The sequence below is a fragment of the Panthera uncia genome (genome assembly GCF_023721935.1).
Source record: "Panthera uncia isolate 11264 chromosome B3 unlocalized genomic scaffold, Puncia_PCG_1.0 HiC_scaffold_1, whole genome shotgun sequence".
Lineage (NCBI taxonomy): Eukaryota > Metazoa > Chordata > Mammalia > Carnivora > Felidae > Panthera > Panthera uncia.
This window is the reverse complement of record NW_026057582.1, coordinates 11,101,445-11,115,495: the sequence shown is the minus strand read 5'-3', so window position 1 is coordinate 11,115,495 and position 14,051 is coordinate 11,101,445. Positions and strand designations below refer to the sequence as shown.

Genomic DNA, 14,051 nt, shown 5'->3' with positions numbered 1-14,051 from the left:
GACACCTGGTCACATGTGCCTCTCCTCAATTCCTGTCACCCCCAAAGTCCCCAGGGGGCCGTGAACTTCGCCAGCAATCTATTTCAACAGCCGCCCCCACGGTTCCACCTGAGGTCTTCCTCCTCCACATGCTCAGACCTGTCCTGAAAGAAACCCTCCTCCAACCCCAGTTCCTCCTGTAGTGGCCCATTCCATTCCCCTTGACAAGCCTGTCCCCAAGTGCTGTTTGCACTTCCGGACCTCTCCCTCTCTCCTCCGCCCGGACACTGCAGGCACTTGCCCTGGCGAGGCCTTACCTCCCCCCTCTCCCCCGCAACCGGCTGAGGGCACCAGATGCAGACCTTCCACCCACCTTGCCTCAGAGCAACCCCCTCGAGGCCATCCAGTAATCCCACCCCAAAATGGAAACCAGAGAAACCCAGTTTGTCAAGACAAAACATGATTTAAATAACCATCATCACGCACACAGCAAAGCACTCAGCAGTGATTTAAATTGGGCCTGGTGTCCCCGTCCTTCCGCAACAAAAGGAATTTGCGGGAACAAGCGCTGTGTCAATCCAAGAAGGTAAACCTCCATCCAAACATAGGTTGAAAAGTCTGTGTAGGTTCTAGGAGGAAAGTTCTTTCAAATGCTCTTTTAATGATTAGCCTCCAAAGCCAAGAAGGCCAATGTTGGCAGCGGCTGAGGACAGAACCAGGCCAGTAGTGCTAAGTGCTGAGTTCAGCGATGACTCAGTGCTCACGTTTCCTCCGCTCGGCCTCTGTCCTCTTTACTCAAGGATGAGTGTTTTTCACTCTTTCTTTTGGGAAGCGAGTGCTTCCCTTCATTCTGTTTTGATATTATTTTACCAGGGGAAACTAGCACCCTTCAACAACCACAAGAAAAAACAGAAAGGGTTTTCTCAGAGGAAAGGGTCATTGGATCCCTATACTTAATAATGTTTAACCAATAATATTCTTTCTAAGTGGGTTGTACAAAAACCAGCGTGGCAAGGGGTGCTTGGGTGGCTCCGTCGGTTTCAAACATCTGACTCTTGATTTTGATTCAGGTTATGATCTCATGGTTCAGGAGTTCAAGGCCCTCATCAGGCTCCATACCATGCAGCCTGCTTGGGATTCCCTCTGATTTCCCTCTCTCTCTCTTTCTCTCTTTCAAAATTAAATAAGTAACATTTAAGGGGCACCTGGGTGGCTCAGTCGGTTAAGTGTCTGACTTCGGCTCTGGTCATGATCTCAAGGTGCATGAGTTCGAGCCTGGGATTCTCTCTCCCTCTCTCTCTCTCTGTCCCTTCCCCACATGTGTGTGCGCTCTCTCTCTCTCTCTCTCAAAATAAATAAACTAAAAAAAAAAAAAAAAAAGACTGACTGATGAATCAGCCTGTTCACCATCGGTGACCTGTATTTAACACCTTATCTTTCTCCTGCCTGGGAGAGGGAGGAGAAAATTGAGAGACGGATCAGCCATGTACTCAGGTTGCTCCTCCGTAAATGGGTCAGGTCTGTGGTTAAGTACTAAGATGTTACAAGGGATCATCTTGCCATGACAACAACGTTTCAGTCAAGCCAAAGTTCTTGTTCGGCAAACACACAAAAACATTCACGAAACAGGTCATTCAATCATCATCACGTTCCGGAGCTGGTAGGGAGGTCTTCTAAACCAGCGCCCTGCCTAACAGATAACGAAAACAGACAGCCCTGGAGGGTAACGCGCGAGCAGCGCTGCCCAGGCCGTGGGTGCACAGACTCCAGGCCTGCGCTGTCCCGTACAGCAACTCCCGGGGCAACCGAACACTTCAAGTACGGCCCGTCCAAACTGCATAGATCGTCAATGTAAATGCATACCAGATTCTGATGATATAGCGTAAAAAAAAAAAAAAAAAAAGGTAAAATATCTCATCATTAACTTTTTATATTGATTACAGTGAAATGATAGTTTGCATATACTGGGATAAATAAGATGTAGCAAAGTTACTTTCATCTGTTTCTTTTTATTTCTCAAAAATGTGGTTGGGGCACTCGGGTGGCTCAGTCGGTTAAGCATCTGACTTCGGCTCAGGTCATGATCTCACGGTTCGTGAGTTCAAGCCCCACATAGGCTCTCTGCTGTCTGTGTAGGGCCCATGTTCGAGCCTCTGTCCCCCTGTCTCTCTACCCCTCCAGCATGCACATGGTCTCTCTCTCTCAAAAATAAACGTTAAAAAAAAAATGTGGCTACTAGAAATTTTACCACAACGCACGTGGCCCTCCTACTAGACAGCGCTGTTCAGAGCTAGTCAGCCCAGGTTTGATCCAGGCTCAACCACCTGCCATCAGTGCCTCACTGGGTGGAGGACTGACTTTCTTTGCCTCAGTCCTCTCGTTCACAAAGAGGAAACAAGAACTGGGCCTACTGTGCATTGCTCCATGACGACGGGGTGAGATGAGTTCACTTGTGGAAGCTCTCTTAGACGAGAAGCCAGCACACCCTGCATCCTGTTTCTGAGAATTGACAGATTAACTGATGGTTTAAGCAACAACTCTACCGAACTAAAAAAGTCACATAAAAGTCAGCTTTATAAAATATACAACCCATGGTGAGCCACAGTCGGTTAAGCATCTGACTTGGGCTCAGGTCATGATCTCCTGGTTCACCAGTTCAAGCCCCGCGGTTGGGCTCTGTGCTCACAGTTCAGAGCCTGGAGCCTGCTTCGGATTCTGTGTCTCCCTCTCTCTCTGCCCCTCCCCTGATCATGTTCTATCTCTCCCTCTCAAAAATAAACATTAAAAAAAATAAAACAAAATATACAACCCAGTGGTATCCAGGATATTCATAAAGTTGTGTAACCATCACCCTCTCTAATTCCAGAACATTCTTATTACCCCAGAGTCACTCCCCATTCCCCCCTCCACCCAGACCCTGGCAACCACCGATCAACTTTCCATCTCTACAGATTTCCCTATGCTGGCCTTTCATATCAGTGGGATCCTATGTGGTCCTTTGTGACTGGCTTCTTTCACTCAGCATGTTTTTACGGTTCATCCACGCTGAAGCCTGCTTCAGTACTTCATTCCTTTCTGTGGCCAAATAATACCCCTTGTATGGACGTACCACATTTGTTTATCCACTCGTCAGTTGATGGACATTTGGACTGTTCCCACTTTTTCACCAGCATGAACAATACTGCCATGAACATTCATGTACAAGCATCTGTGTGGACACATGTGTTCATTTCTCTGGATGCATACCTAGGAATGGAACTGCTGTGTCACGTGGTGACTCAACGTCTCACCTTTTGGGGAACTGCCAGTGTTCCAAAATGGCTGCACCATTTTACGAGCCCCCCATTTCTCCACATCCTTGCCAACACACATCCTTTAGCCAGCCTTGGGGAGTATGAATGACTTTTTAAAAAGTCTGTTCTATTGACAATGTGCAGGATTGTTTACAGAATACCAGGGTCATAAAGAAAAGCATTAGTCATGGTCTTACCTGGTGCCTATAATTATACCAGCCATTTGAACCTGCGACAATCACCACCCAGTGCTTGCCCCCGTCCTCGGGATCATCCATGGGAACAGCACCGATTCCCAGGACCATGCTGAGCAACACAGCTCCTTCCCAAATCATTCTGTGCCTCAGAGTTCAACGGCAGGAACCTGGGGAGAAAAAAGCAGAGAGTCACGCAAAAAAGGAATGACAAAAACAGAATATTGTTGGCCCCTGAGGAAATATCACAGCAAATGGGTCAAAAAGAGAAGACCAGTTAGTCATCAGATAGAACAGGCTAAGGACAAAAATGAGGACTGAGCAGAATTTTATCTTTAGCTCTGTGGCCCCTTTCCCTAAGGGGAAAAAGGTCTACTCCTATCTCCCTCACTACAGGTTGAAGTTATGGGTATAAACCAAAGAATACTGTGAAAACTCTTTAAAAAGTTTTTGTCATGGGCACCTGGGTGGCTCAGTCGGTTAGGCGTTTGACTTCAGCTCAGGTCATGATCTCGCGGTTCATGAGTTCGAGCCCCGTGTCGGGCTCTGTGCTGACAGCTCAGAGCCTGGAGCCTGCTTCGGATTCTGTGTCTCCCTCTCTCTCTGCTCTTCCCCTGCTCTCGCTCTGTCTCTCTCTCTGTCTCTCTCTCAAAAATAAACAAACATTAAAAAAACTTAAAAAGTTTTTATCACAACTTGGAATACAGCAGATAAAACTCACCACCACCACCAACAAAACTCACTGTATTAGAAGAATGTCTACCACCCTGTATGAAATGTTTGCAAGGAAAGAATACATATGTAATGTGTGCGTAGAAAAATGTGGAGGGCAGACATAGAAATTTAACAGTAGATAGTGATTGGCGGCAGGTAGAATTCAGGATGATTTCCTCCTAGCTCTCTTTTTACTACAATTAACAGATATTATTATGCAATAAAGTTCGTATAAATTCAAACACTGAGGGGCAATTTATAAGTTTGAGTGAGTTACCTGGACGAGCTATAGTCAAACATTGGCAGCTCAGCTCAATGCCTTTGTACAATATTTACAACCATACACGAATTCAGTAAAGCAGGCAGAGCAAATGTTTTATTCCTTGTTATAGGAAGGGGACATTAAAGCAAGAGAAGTGACTTGTCCAATATCCAGTCAGCCAGCTCTGGCCAGAGACCAGAACCCATGCCTTCTGAATTCCTGGTTCAGGCTTTCTGCCACACAGTTCTACATTGAGACTTTATTCTTTTTTTTTTTTTTTTTAATTTTTTAACATTTATTTATTATTGAGAGACAGAGATAGAGCATGAGCATGAGAGGAGCAGAGAGAAGGGGAGACACAGAATCTGAAGCAGGCTCCAGGCTCTGAGCTGCCAGCACAGAGCCCAATGCGGGGCTCGAACTCACGAACTGTGAGATCATGACCTGAGCTGAAGTCGGACACTTAACCAACTGAGCCACCCAGGTGCCCTGAGACTTTATTCTTAATGAAGTACATGCCCAATTTTATACTGCACGGCCAAAACTTTAAAGTTTTAACGCATAAGAGACAGTACCCAGGCCGAGTCCCGGCCACTTTGCCTTACTCAGATCAGACACTGCCCTGTGTCTGAATGTTATTCTAAAATAACAGCCTTCCTGTGACAGATACCAGGCCTGTCACACTGAGAGAAGAGGAAAACCAGTCTCTGAGATGTAGGGATTCAGCAGAACAGTCTGCAAAGCTGACCTCTGACACTTATGCCATTTGTCAAATAGGGCTCACTCACCCATTCACTTACTCATTCATTCATTCACCCAGTTGGCCAGAGTCTCCTGGACACCCACTCTGGCAAAAAACATGCTGGATGCTCTGAACGCAGCAGGACAGGACAAAGCCTCTATCCTTGGCGAGCATGCTGCCAGCTAAGGGATGAACCACCTAAAAGCCTAAGAAACAATCCTTAGCATTCTGTACCTAACACTGCTAAAATTCAAAAATGGATTGAGTAGTGGATTTTCCCCCCAAAAGCGAGGAAACAGGAAGCCCTGAATCCAATAAAAGTTTAAAAACCTAACAGTGTCTTAGTCCAGTGCTTCTCCAACCTGACCGTGACCCACATCCTCTGGACATCTTGTTAGGATGCAAATTCTGACTCAGGAGGCCTGGGCTGGACCTGAGTCTCTGCATTTCTAACGAGCTACAGGTGATGTCTAGGACTATCTTTTGATGCAACTGCGTTCTTCATTAACTTTGGCGGGCTCTAGTTCACCTCTGGCCCAAAGCCTCATGACCTGAGGCTACTCTTTCCCCGCCACCCCCTCCAGGGTGATAGCCCCTCCAGGAACTCAATTCTTAACGTGTAACCTGAGTTGGTGCTAGATCCACGTTTCTTTAGCACCACGCAAGGTCTTCCACAGATGAACGGGGAACCACGATAAGGTGCCCCAGATTTGTGTTTAAGCTTATTCAGAAATGGCCATGCTTTTTGTTTGTGCTTGTTTTAGAGTGAGAGAGGGCAGGAGCAGAGGAGGGGGACGGCGGGGGGAGGGAGGGAGAGAGAGAGAGAGAGGGAGAGGGAGGGAGAGAGAATCTCAAGCAGGTTCCATGCTCACTGTAGAGCCTAATGTAGGGCTCAATCCCACGACCCTGGGATCATGACCTGAGCTGAAATCAAGAGTCGGATGTTCAACTGACCGAGCCACCCAGATGCCATAGTTGGTCTGTTTTTTAGTATGGTATATGACAGATGAAGTCAGAGAACAGATGAGGGCAGTAGACTGCCCAGGCGGCCATCCTGGTACCCAAACCAGCTGGCCTATTAATGTATTAATGTGCACATGAGGACACTCTCCCAAGTCCTCTGGACCTGATGGGGGCTCGCCATGGGGCTGGGAGGTAACGGCAGAGGTGACGTTGACGACGGAGATGACCCCCCCAGGAGCTCTTTGAACCCAAGCTTGCCAGGCGGCCTCCTTACTGCAGTTAAGCCTCCTTGGGAAGCCTTCCCCCGGGCCAGCAGCTGGCACCTTTCTTCTCTAAAAAGCTGGACAGAACTATTTTGCCTTGCAGATCGCACCATCTCCCTCAAAACTGTCCGGCTCTGTCGCTGTCCTGTGCGCACAGCCAGAAACCATACATAAACCAGTGGGCGTGGTGATGTTCCAATAAAACCAGGATCGGGTCTCTCTGACCCGCCCCAGGGAGCGAGAATATACTCCCAGCCAGCCCACAGGACGTGACAGGCACAGCGGCCAGTTCTTATCATCTTCCATCGGCAGTCATTAAGCGGGCTCTCTGGTGTGCACACCAGTCTCTTCCAAGTTTGGTTCACGTGACTTAATCACAAGGAGGCTCATTCCTCTGGAGGCCCTGCCATGTGACTTTTTCCCTTCACGTTTAGGGACAAAAAGAATATGTAAAGGGACGCCTGGGTGGCTCAGTAGGTTAAGCATCCGACTCTTGATCTTGGCTCAGGCCATGATCTCACGGTTTGTGAGATGGAGCCCCTCTGTCGGGCACTACGAGGGCAGCATGGAGGAGCCTGCTTGGAGTTCTCTCTCTTGCTCCCTCTCAGCCCCTCCCTCTCTCTCTCTCAAAATACATTAAAAAAAAAAAAAAAAAAAAAAACCAGAATCAAGAAGTTGGCCTGACTGTGAACCCCAGAAGGGACACCACCAGCTTAACTGCCTATATTGGCAAACAATACAGCAGGCACCGAGAAACCACCGCCAGGTTATTTTTACAAATTCAAATTCATCTGTCGTTCTTTTACTAATACACTAGCATGCTACCCCTCAGTGGGGAAAACTGCTTTATTAATATGCAAGTGACATTTTCATAGCTAACATTTGGCAATGGTTCCTGTCTGCGATTTTTTGTTGTTGCTGTTTCTTATAAACACGCAGGACGGTTCCTTGAACAGAATGGCAAGTTAAAGGCCTCACAGTATGACACTGATGGAAAGTGTCACTTAAAAAAACACGTGTGTTAATACCATTTGGGGAAACATATTGGGGTCTAGAATGAAGATGAGTAACATAAGCTTTCCACTGTCCTCAGCAAGAACGCGTCTCAAAGCAGCCAGCCTCACCCGGCCATTTCCTGATCAGCAATACTCTTGACAAAGTCCAAGCATCAGGCAAAAGTCACAAATAATCTCGTGACATGCCTGTGATTCTTGTTCTGTCAAAAAGAAAAGTTCACGAAGGCAAAGTAAATGATCCCTGCTGAACTACCTCTTCAGGATGGCTATATTCTTTTAGTTTATTTATTTATTTTGAGAAAGAGATAGAAAGTGAGTTGGGGAGGGGCAGAGAGAGAGAGAAAGAGAGAGAGAGAATCCCGAGCAGGCTCCATACTGCCAGCACGGGGCCCAATGCAGGGCTTGAACTCATGAACTGTGAGATGATGACCTGAGCCGATACCAAGAGTCAGACACTTAAGTGACTGAGCTGCCCAGGCACCCCCATGATGGCTATTTTTACAGTCCGACCCACCCATCCATCCAACAAACACAGCACAGAACAGTGAACTAAATGACAGAACCCTTCACTGAGCTGACATTCTAGTGGGAAGACACACGACTGAAATCCACACGTTGTCAGGGGAGATGACCATCAGGAGCAAATATAAGGCAGGAGGCAGAGTCCAGTAGAAGTGGGAGGCATTATTTTTCAAAAGGGAAAGACTTGTCTACGGCCACACCACCCTAAACGCACCCGATCTCGTCAAAAGGGAAAGACTTTAAGGAAGTGAGGAAGCCCACCCATTCTAATGGCAAAATGTGTCCTCCACAGAGGGCTGTCGAGTTAAATCAGCCACGGCACACGCTTGCGATGGGGCACTGTTTTAACCTGTTTTAAAACAGTGGAAAGATCTCCAAGGGGACTGTAGTGGGGATGTGTTTAGTCTGCTAACCATCTGTGGGGAGAAAATGACACAGACGCGTGTTACCCCTACCAGAGGAGAGAAGGTCTCCCCTACAGAGACGCGTGTTCATATGCTGCACAGGGCGGCAGAGTGGGATGCTTGCGGGTTTCTGCAATGAGCCGCGCCACGTTCACTCCACCCAGTCCTCGCGAAAGCCTGTGAGCCAGTCTCATCGCTCTATTCAGAGCTGAGAAAAGCGAGGCCGGACAGGCAGACAAATGCGCTGGTAAGCGGCAAGCCTGGGGCTGACACACAGATCTGGTCCAGAGACTGCTTTTGTCGCTGTGTCACCCTGCTTGTCACAAAAAAAGAGCTGTTTATGTGGATGTCTGCAAAACCGGGTAACCACAGGTGGGTGCACCGCATCCCCTACCCAGGGCCCAACCCCTCCACCAGCAGGTCGTCCGCGGTGCTCCTCACCACCTTACTATTTTAAGGCACTTGTGGGCCATCTGTACAAGGAGCTCTTCTCTTAAAAGAACCTACCAAAGGAGAACCTGAACCACACAAAGTCAAGACCATCGGTCAAACCTTTACGAATGAATTTTACCCACCTCCAATGACAAGTCCTCTGCTGTTCCCACTAGCCCTGCGTCTCTCTCAGGCTACAGGGTTACACAAGGTCAGTAATTCCATCAAAGGACTCCACTTGACTTGAAGTATACTAGCAAGTAAGGTTCCATTCATTTGCTAGGTGTGGGACAGAGTGCCCATTCTAGATAAACTGTCACCAGCAATACAAGTAATGAGGCCCCAATCACAGGACTACCCTAAGTAGCACAGTCAAGTTCAAACCAATGTCTGACACCAAAGCCCACACCTTAACCACCACTGGGTGTGACCTCAATGCCAGTCCCCAATTTGCTACTGACTCTTTAGAAGCAGGGAACCATCAAAGCCAAGCAAAGCAGCTAGCTAGTCAAGGACATCAGAAAAGAACCTTCCGATCCTGAAGGTCTTTCATCCTGCTCTCTACTCTCCTGGGGCTTACAATAAGATCAACATTAGTGGACCCTGACTGACAGTATGCAAGACACAGGGAGAGAGGATAAGGACCCATCCTTGACCGAACTGGAGTCAAGTCCCTCTGAGCCCCCTTCTCACTAGGTCTTGGCCTGGTGAGCTCAGTTTAGCAAGAATCAAAGCCCCCCTTTGATATCTAATCAAGTTCCACTTAGTAATTTTCCATCCACTGACCCCGTCCACCTATAAATCCTAGCTATCCTTGCTGTATTCTGAGTTGAGCTCAGATCTACACTCAAGCCACCTGTCCCTAATAAAACTGCTGGAATAAAACCTGTCTTGCTGTTTTTAACAAGCGTGTAGTGCCAAGTTCTAACATAGGACACACAGCTACTAACTCACAGGAGAAGCTTCCGTCTCTAGGGAATTGTCTATCTGTACAATGATAGTAGAACTAAATTATTTAGGGCAGATTCAGCTCTCAAACCTTTAAACTTCCTGTCTGAAGAGTGAGATTAAAACAAATCCAACTGGATCGTATCTTAAATCTCAATTGAAAACTGTATCTTATTCAGGGTAATCAATATTTTTCCTATAGGGAAAATTTCTGAGTCCATGGCAAACTGAATTCTAGATTAGAGTACGTCCTTCAAGGTTACCTAATTCTGACTCTATGGAACTTTTTCTTCACATCTCTGTAAACTGGATTAACAGCAATGCAAACAATTCTTTTTTTTTAATGTTTATTTTTGAGAGAGAGAGAGAGAGAGAGAGAGAGAGAGCGCGCACAAGCGGGAAAGGGGCAGAGAGAGAGGAAGGCACAGAATCTGAAGCAGGATCCAGGCTCTGAGCTGTTAGTACAGAGCCTGATGCAGGGCTCCAACACATGAGCCGTGAGATCACGACCTGAGCCAAAGTCAGCCCCTTAACTGACTGAGCCACCCAGGCACCCCAAACAATTCTTATCTAAAGATATACAAATGAATTCTATCAAGCTGAGGTTCAGATGATTTCTGGTTGTAGAAAGAAGCCAGTTTTGCCTGCCATTTGCATATTTATTTCATTATTTCTGATCTACAAATATATCCATAGCATGGAGTCGCCTTTGAACTGGTTGTAACCACCGCACTGTTTCCTCAATGTAAGTTAAATGTAATCTTTACTACTTGTTCACCCTTGTATCTATAGAGTGACGACTTTACCTTTTTAAAAATTATTTTTTAACATTACAAAAAGTCTGAGCAATTGAAACACATTTCAAAATGGACAGTCGATAAACACTTTTAAAATCTCCTAACGGTTAGAATAATTTTGGAATTTAGCAAAGTAAAATTTGCCCAATGGTTAAGTTTATCCAAATTTTTATTTTCACGGCTGACACTTGAATTCCTTTTACCAAAATTACTATTTTTGAAACCTGATATCAGTTTAGTTTGTAGAATTTTACCAAAATGACTGAAAGACTTTTACAGTTAGATGTTAATTCTTAACTTAAATTTTGTTAATTTATACTTCAAGAAATTGAAGGGTAGGGGCACCTGGCTGGTTCATTCAGTTAAGTGTCTGACTCTTAGTTTCGGCTCAGGTCATGATCTTTCGGTTCATGAGTTCAAGCCCCTCAATGCGTTCTGCACTGGCAGTGGGGAGGCTGCTTGGGATTCTCTCTTTCTATCTTCCCCCTCCCTTGCTTGCTCTCTCTCTTTCTCTTTCTCTCTCTCAAATAAATAAACTGTAAAAAAAGAAGCTGAAGGGTAAACATTAAATTACAGAAATGTACAAAGTATAATGTAAAACAACTATTAACTTATCATTAAGCCCATGAACTGTTAATATTTTGCAAATCTGTGAAGAGTCTTTCCCCATAAAACTAATAAAATGTTACAGATGAAATTTGTTTCCATATCCTGTTCTATTCTCCCCACACCACAAGATAACCACAATCGCAAGTTAGCATTTCTTTTCATTCACTTTATTATACCTTTAAAAACACATATGTGCACTTTATAAACATTCCCCTCTAAAGGACTTTTAGGCAGTTTCAAAACATTATCACTATAAACAAAGTTGCAACAAACATCCTAATACTCCTCTCCTTGAATACAAATGTATATTTCTTTAGGCTACTTTCTAGAAGTGGAACCACTAGGTCTTCAGATATACTCATTTCGCTAGTAGCTATACTGTTCTAAGATACACTTCTATCAGTAGTGAATCTTTCCCTCAAATACCTATCATTTCTTTTTTTTTTTTAAATACCTATCATTTCTTAACTGCACTGAACTTTATAATTCCTAATCTGATGGACATAAAGTGATCTAATTATAGGTTTAATTTGCATTTTCTGGATTACAAGAAAATTTAAGTGTTATCATCGGCTTAACCTTTCAGATTTCAACATCTTTGATACATGTGACAACTCCCCCATCATTAACTGGGATGTGAATTACGGTCTACAAAGCAACTTCTGCAGTTAAAAAAAGAAGTGCTGGGTGGTTCTTCTCGAGATAGTGTATAGGTTGGAAAACTCAAGAAACAGCATTCACTTCAATATACTTCTACTGAACAATATTGGGTATGGTGTATTTCACCTCCTTAACAGTTCAGAACTTTTTCTCTTCTCTTCTCCTTCCCAACTGCAACTGTTTTTCAAAAAGCCTCACCGATTCTCCTGGGAATTACTGCCTGTGCTCCCTGCTGTGACCTCTCTCCAATATTTTTCCACACTACAGACTACCTAACGTACACACCTACTGAATTCAGCTTCCCAAGCTTCCAGGACAAGATCTAAACCTCTTACAGCAGCACAGGACGCCTTGCAGGATATACGGCTATCTTCTCATGAAACAGAGCTCATGAAATCCACCACCCACATGAAATCCCTTGTTCCAACCAGGTTTCAAGATTCGAGTCCAAAATCCTTGCTCTCTCTATGCCTTCACCCACTGTTTTCCAGGTGAAACGTTCTTCTCCATCACACTAGCTCTTGTGCATCCCTCAAACTAAGTTCTACCTCTTCCCACAAATCTAGATTTGGGCTAGATTTGCCAACGGGCTGCCCCAGGGCAAACCCTTTTAACACCGGACCGGTTCTCTATAGGCTGCCTCTCCCCTTTACAAATGCCCCCTGCTCAAAGAGCTTAGTAAGGCTCAATAAACGTTTGCTAACTAATGGAACCCTACAGTAAAAGAGCTGAGCTACGCCACTCACCACGTACACAGTGCAAGTCTCAAACCCCAGGCATTTATTTGCATCTATAAAACGAAGCACGTGGTAAAAGTTCCTTTTTTCCAACTCCCAGATCCTACAATTCTTGGCCTGGAATGACCCATGTCGGTACAACCTCACCTCTAATAGTTAGGGGCAGGGGACCAAACCAAGCTTTCACTTTCATGCTTGAAGTGAATCATCCTGTGAGTCCCACCAGCTCAAGTCTCTGGGAACTAGGGCACCTCTAACTTCTGGGAAAGGATGTTTTTATACGTTTGGGTATTTCTGTTGTGGTAATTAAGTGGGTGGAAATGGATGCAACCCTCCGCATTAAAAACACCAAGAAGCTGGGGCGCCTGGGTGGCCCAGTCGGTTCAGTGTCCGACTACGGCTCAGGTCACGATCTCACCGTTGGTGAGTTCCAGCCGCCCTCCGGCTGGGTGCTGACAGCTCAGAGCCCGGAGCCTGCTGGGGATCCTGCGTCTCCCTCTCTCACGGCCCCTCCCCCGCTCGTGCGCGCTCGCTCAATCTCTCTCTCAAAAAATAAACAAAAAACAAACAAAAAACAAAAAACAAAAAAAAAAAGGCACCAAGAAGCTGAACTGCTCCTAGATCCTGAAGGTCGGAACCAAGCCCCAGACCCTGCCCGGCACGCCCTGCCTGTGGGACCAGAGCAAAATACTCTCTCCGCGCGCCCGCTTCTCCCTGCGCCTGGGAAGAAGAGCCTGGGCTTCCAGCCAGAGCTCGCGCAACAGAGGGCCCCCATCAGCCCACGACCACCCTCCGGAAGGGCGGGCTGAGAGCTCGCCGCATTTCCCTTGGGATTCACCGCTTCCCGAAATCCTCTTCCCCGGGGTGAGAAAAGGATTACTCAAAAAGGGTCGGGGAAATTGAAAATCGCGGCCGTGAGACCCAGAGCCGCGGCAGAGAAGCAACCCTGACCCGGGACGTGAGCAGAGAAGCAACCCTGGCCCGGGACGTGCGGCCTAGCCCGGGTCCCCGGATGGGGCTTGTAATTACCTGCAGCAGACGGACCGCGGAGGCAGCGGCAGCGGCGGGCGGCAGGACCGTGGGAACTCCTCGCGGCGCGCAGCCTCAGACGAGCCACCTCGTGATGTCCGCCCTGCAGTGATTGCGGAGCAACGGCCGGCTCCAGACTTTAATGGCCAGCCGCGCTGCGGTGATTGGTGGAACTTCGGGGTGGGCGTCTGAGAAAGCCAATGGAAGGCGGGGCGAGGCGGGGCCGGCAAACCAAAGGGACTACAAGTCCCAGCATGCACCGGCCGGGGCTTCTAAGCCAGGGTCTCGCTAAGCCTGGGGAACAGGGTTAGCAACGAAGTAGGGTTGGGGGGTCCCGGGGTGCGTGGGACCTCCTGGTGATGCAGTAATTCCAGAAGTGTCCACCAAAGGATCAAAACCAGCGCGCGGAGCACTTTGACCCAGTGGCTTCCAAACTCGTCGCACTTTGGAATCGTCTAGGGAAGCTTCAAAAGTACCGAATGGCCCT

The 14,051-nt window shown here is 46.8% G+C and overlaps 1 protein-coding gene across 2 annotated transcripts in view; it reads right to left on the bottom strand.

The window, feature by feature from the left end:
* The window catches only part of LGMN (legumain), a 35,779-nt gene extending 22,082 nt beyond the window's left edge, over positions 1-13,697 (bottom strand). Inside the window, exons 1-2 of one of the 2 annotated variants that reach the window (XM_049612275.1) lie at positions 13,565-13,697; positions 3,470-3,636 (exon numbers count right to left, since the gene is read on the bottom strand). In XM_049612275.1, coding sequence (XP_049468232.1) covers positions 3,470-3,607 — 138 coding nt within the window. In that variant the 5' untranslated portion in view covers positions 3,608-3,636; positions 13,565-13,697. Of the gene's footprint in view, positions 1-3,469; positions 3,637-13,564 lie in introns of those variants that run through there. The other variant, XM_049612276.1, reaches the window with a different exon arrangement.
* Between the last annotated feature and the right edge of the window lie 354 nt (positions 13,698-14,051).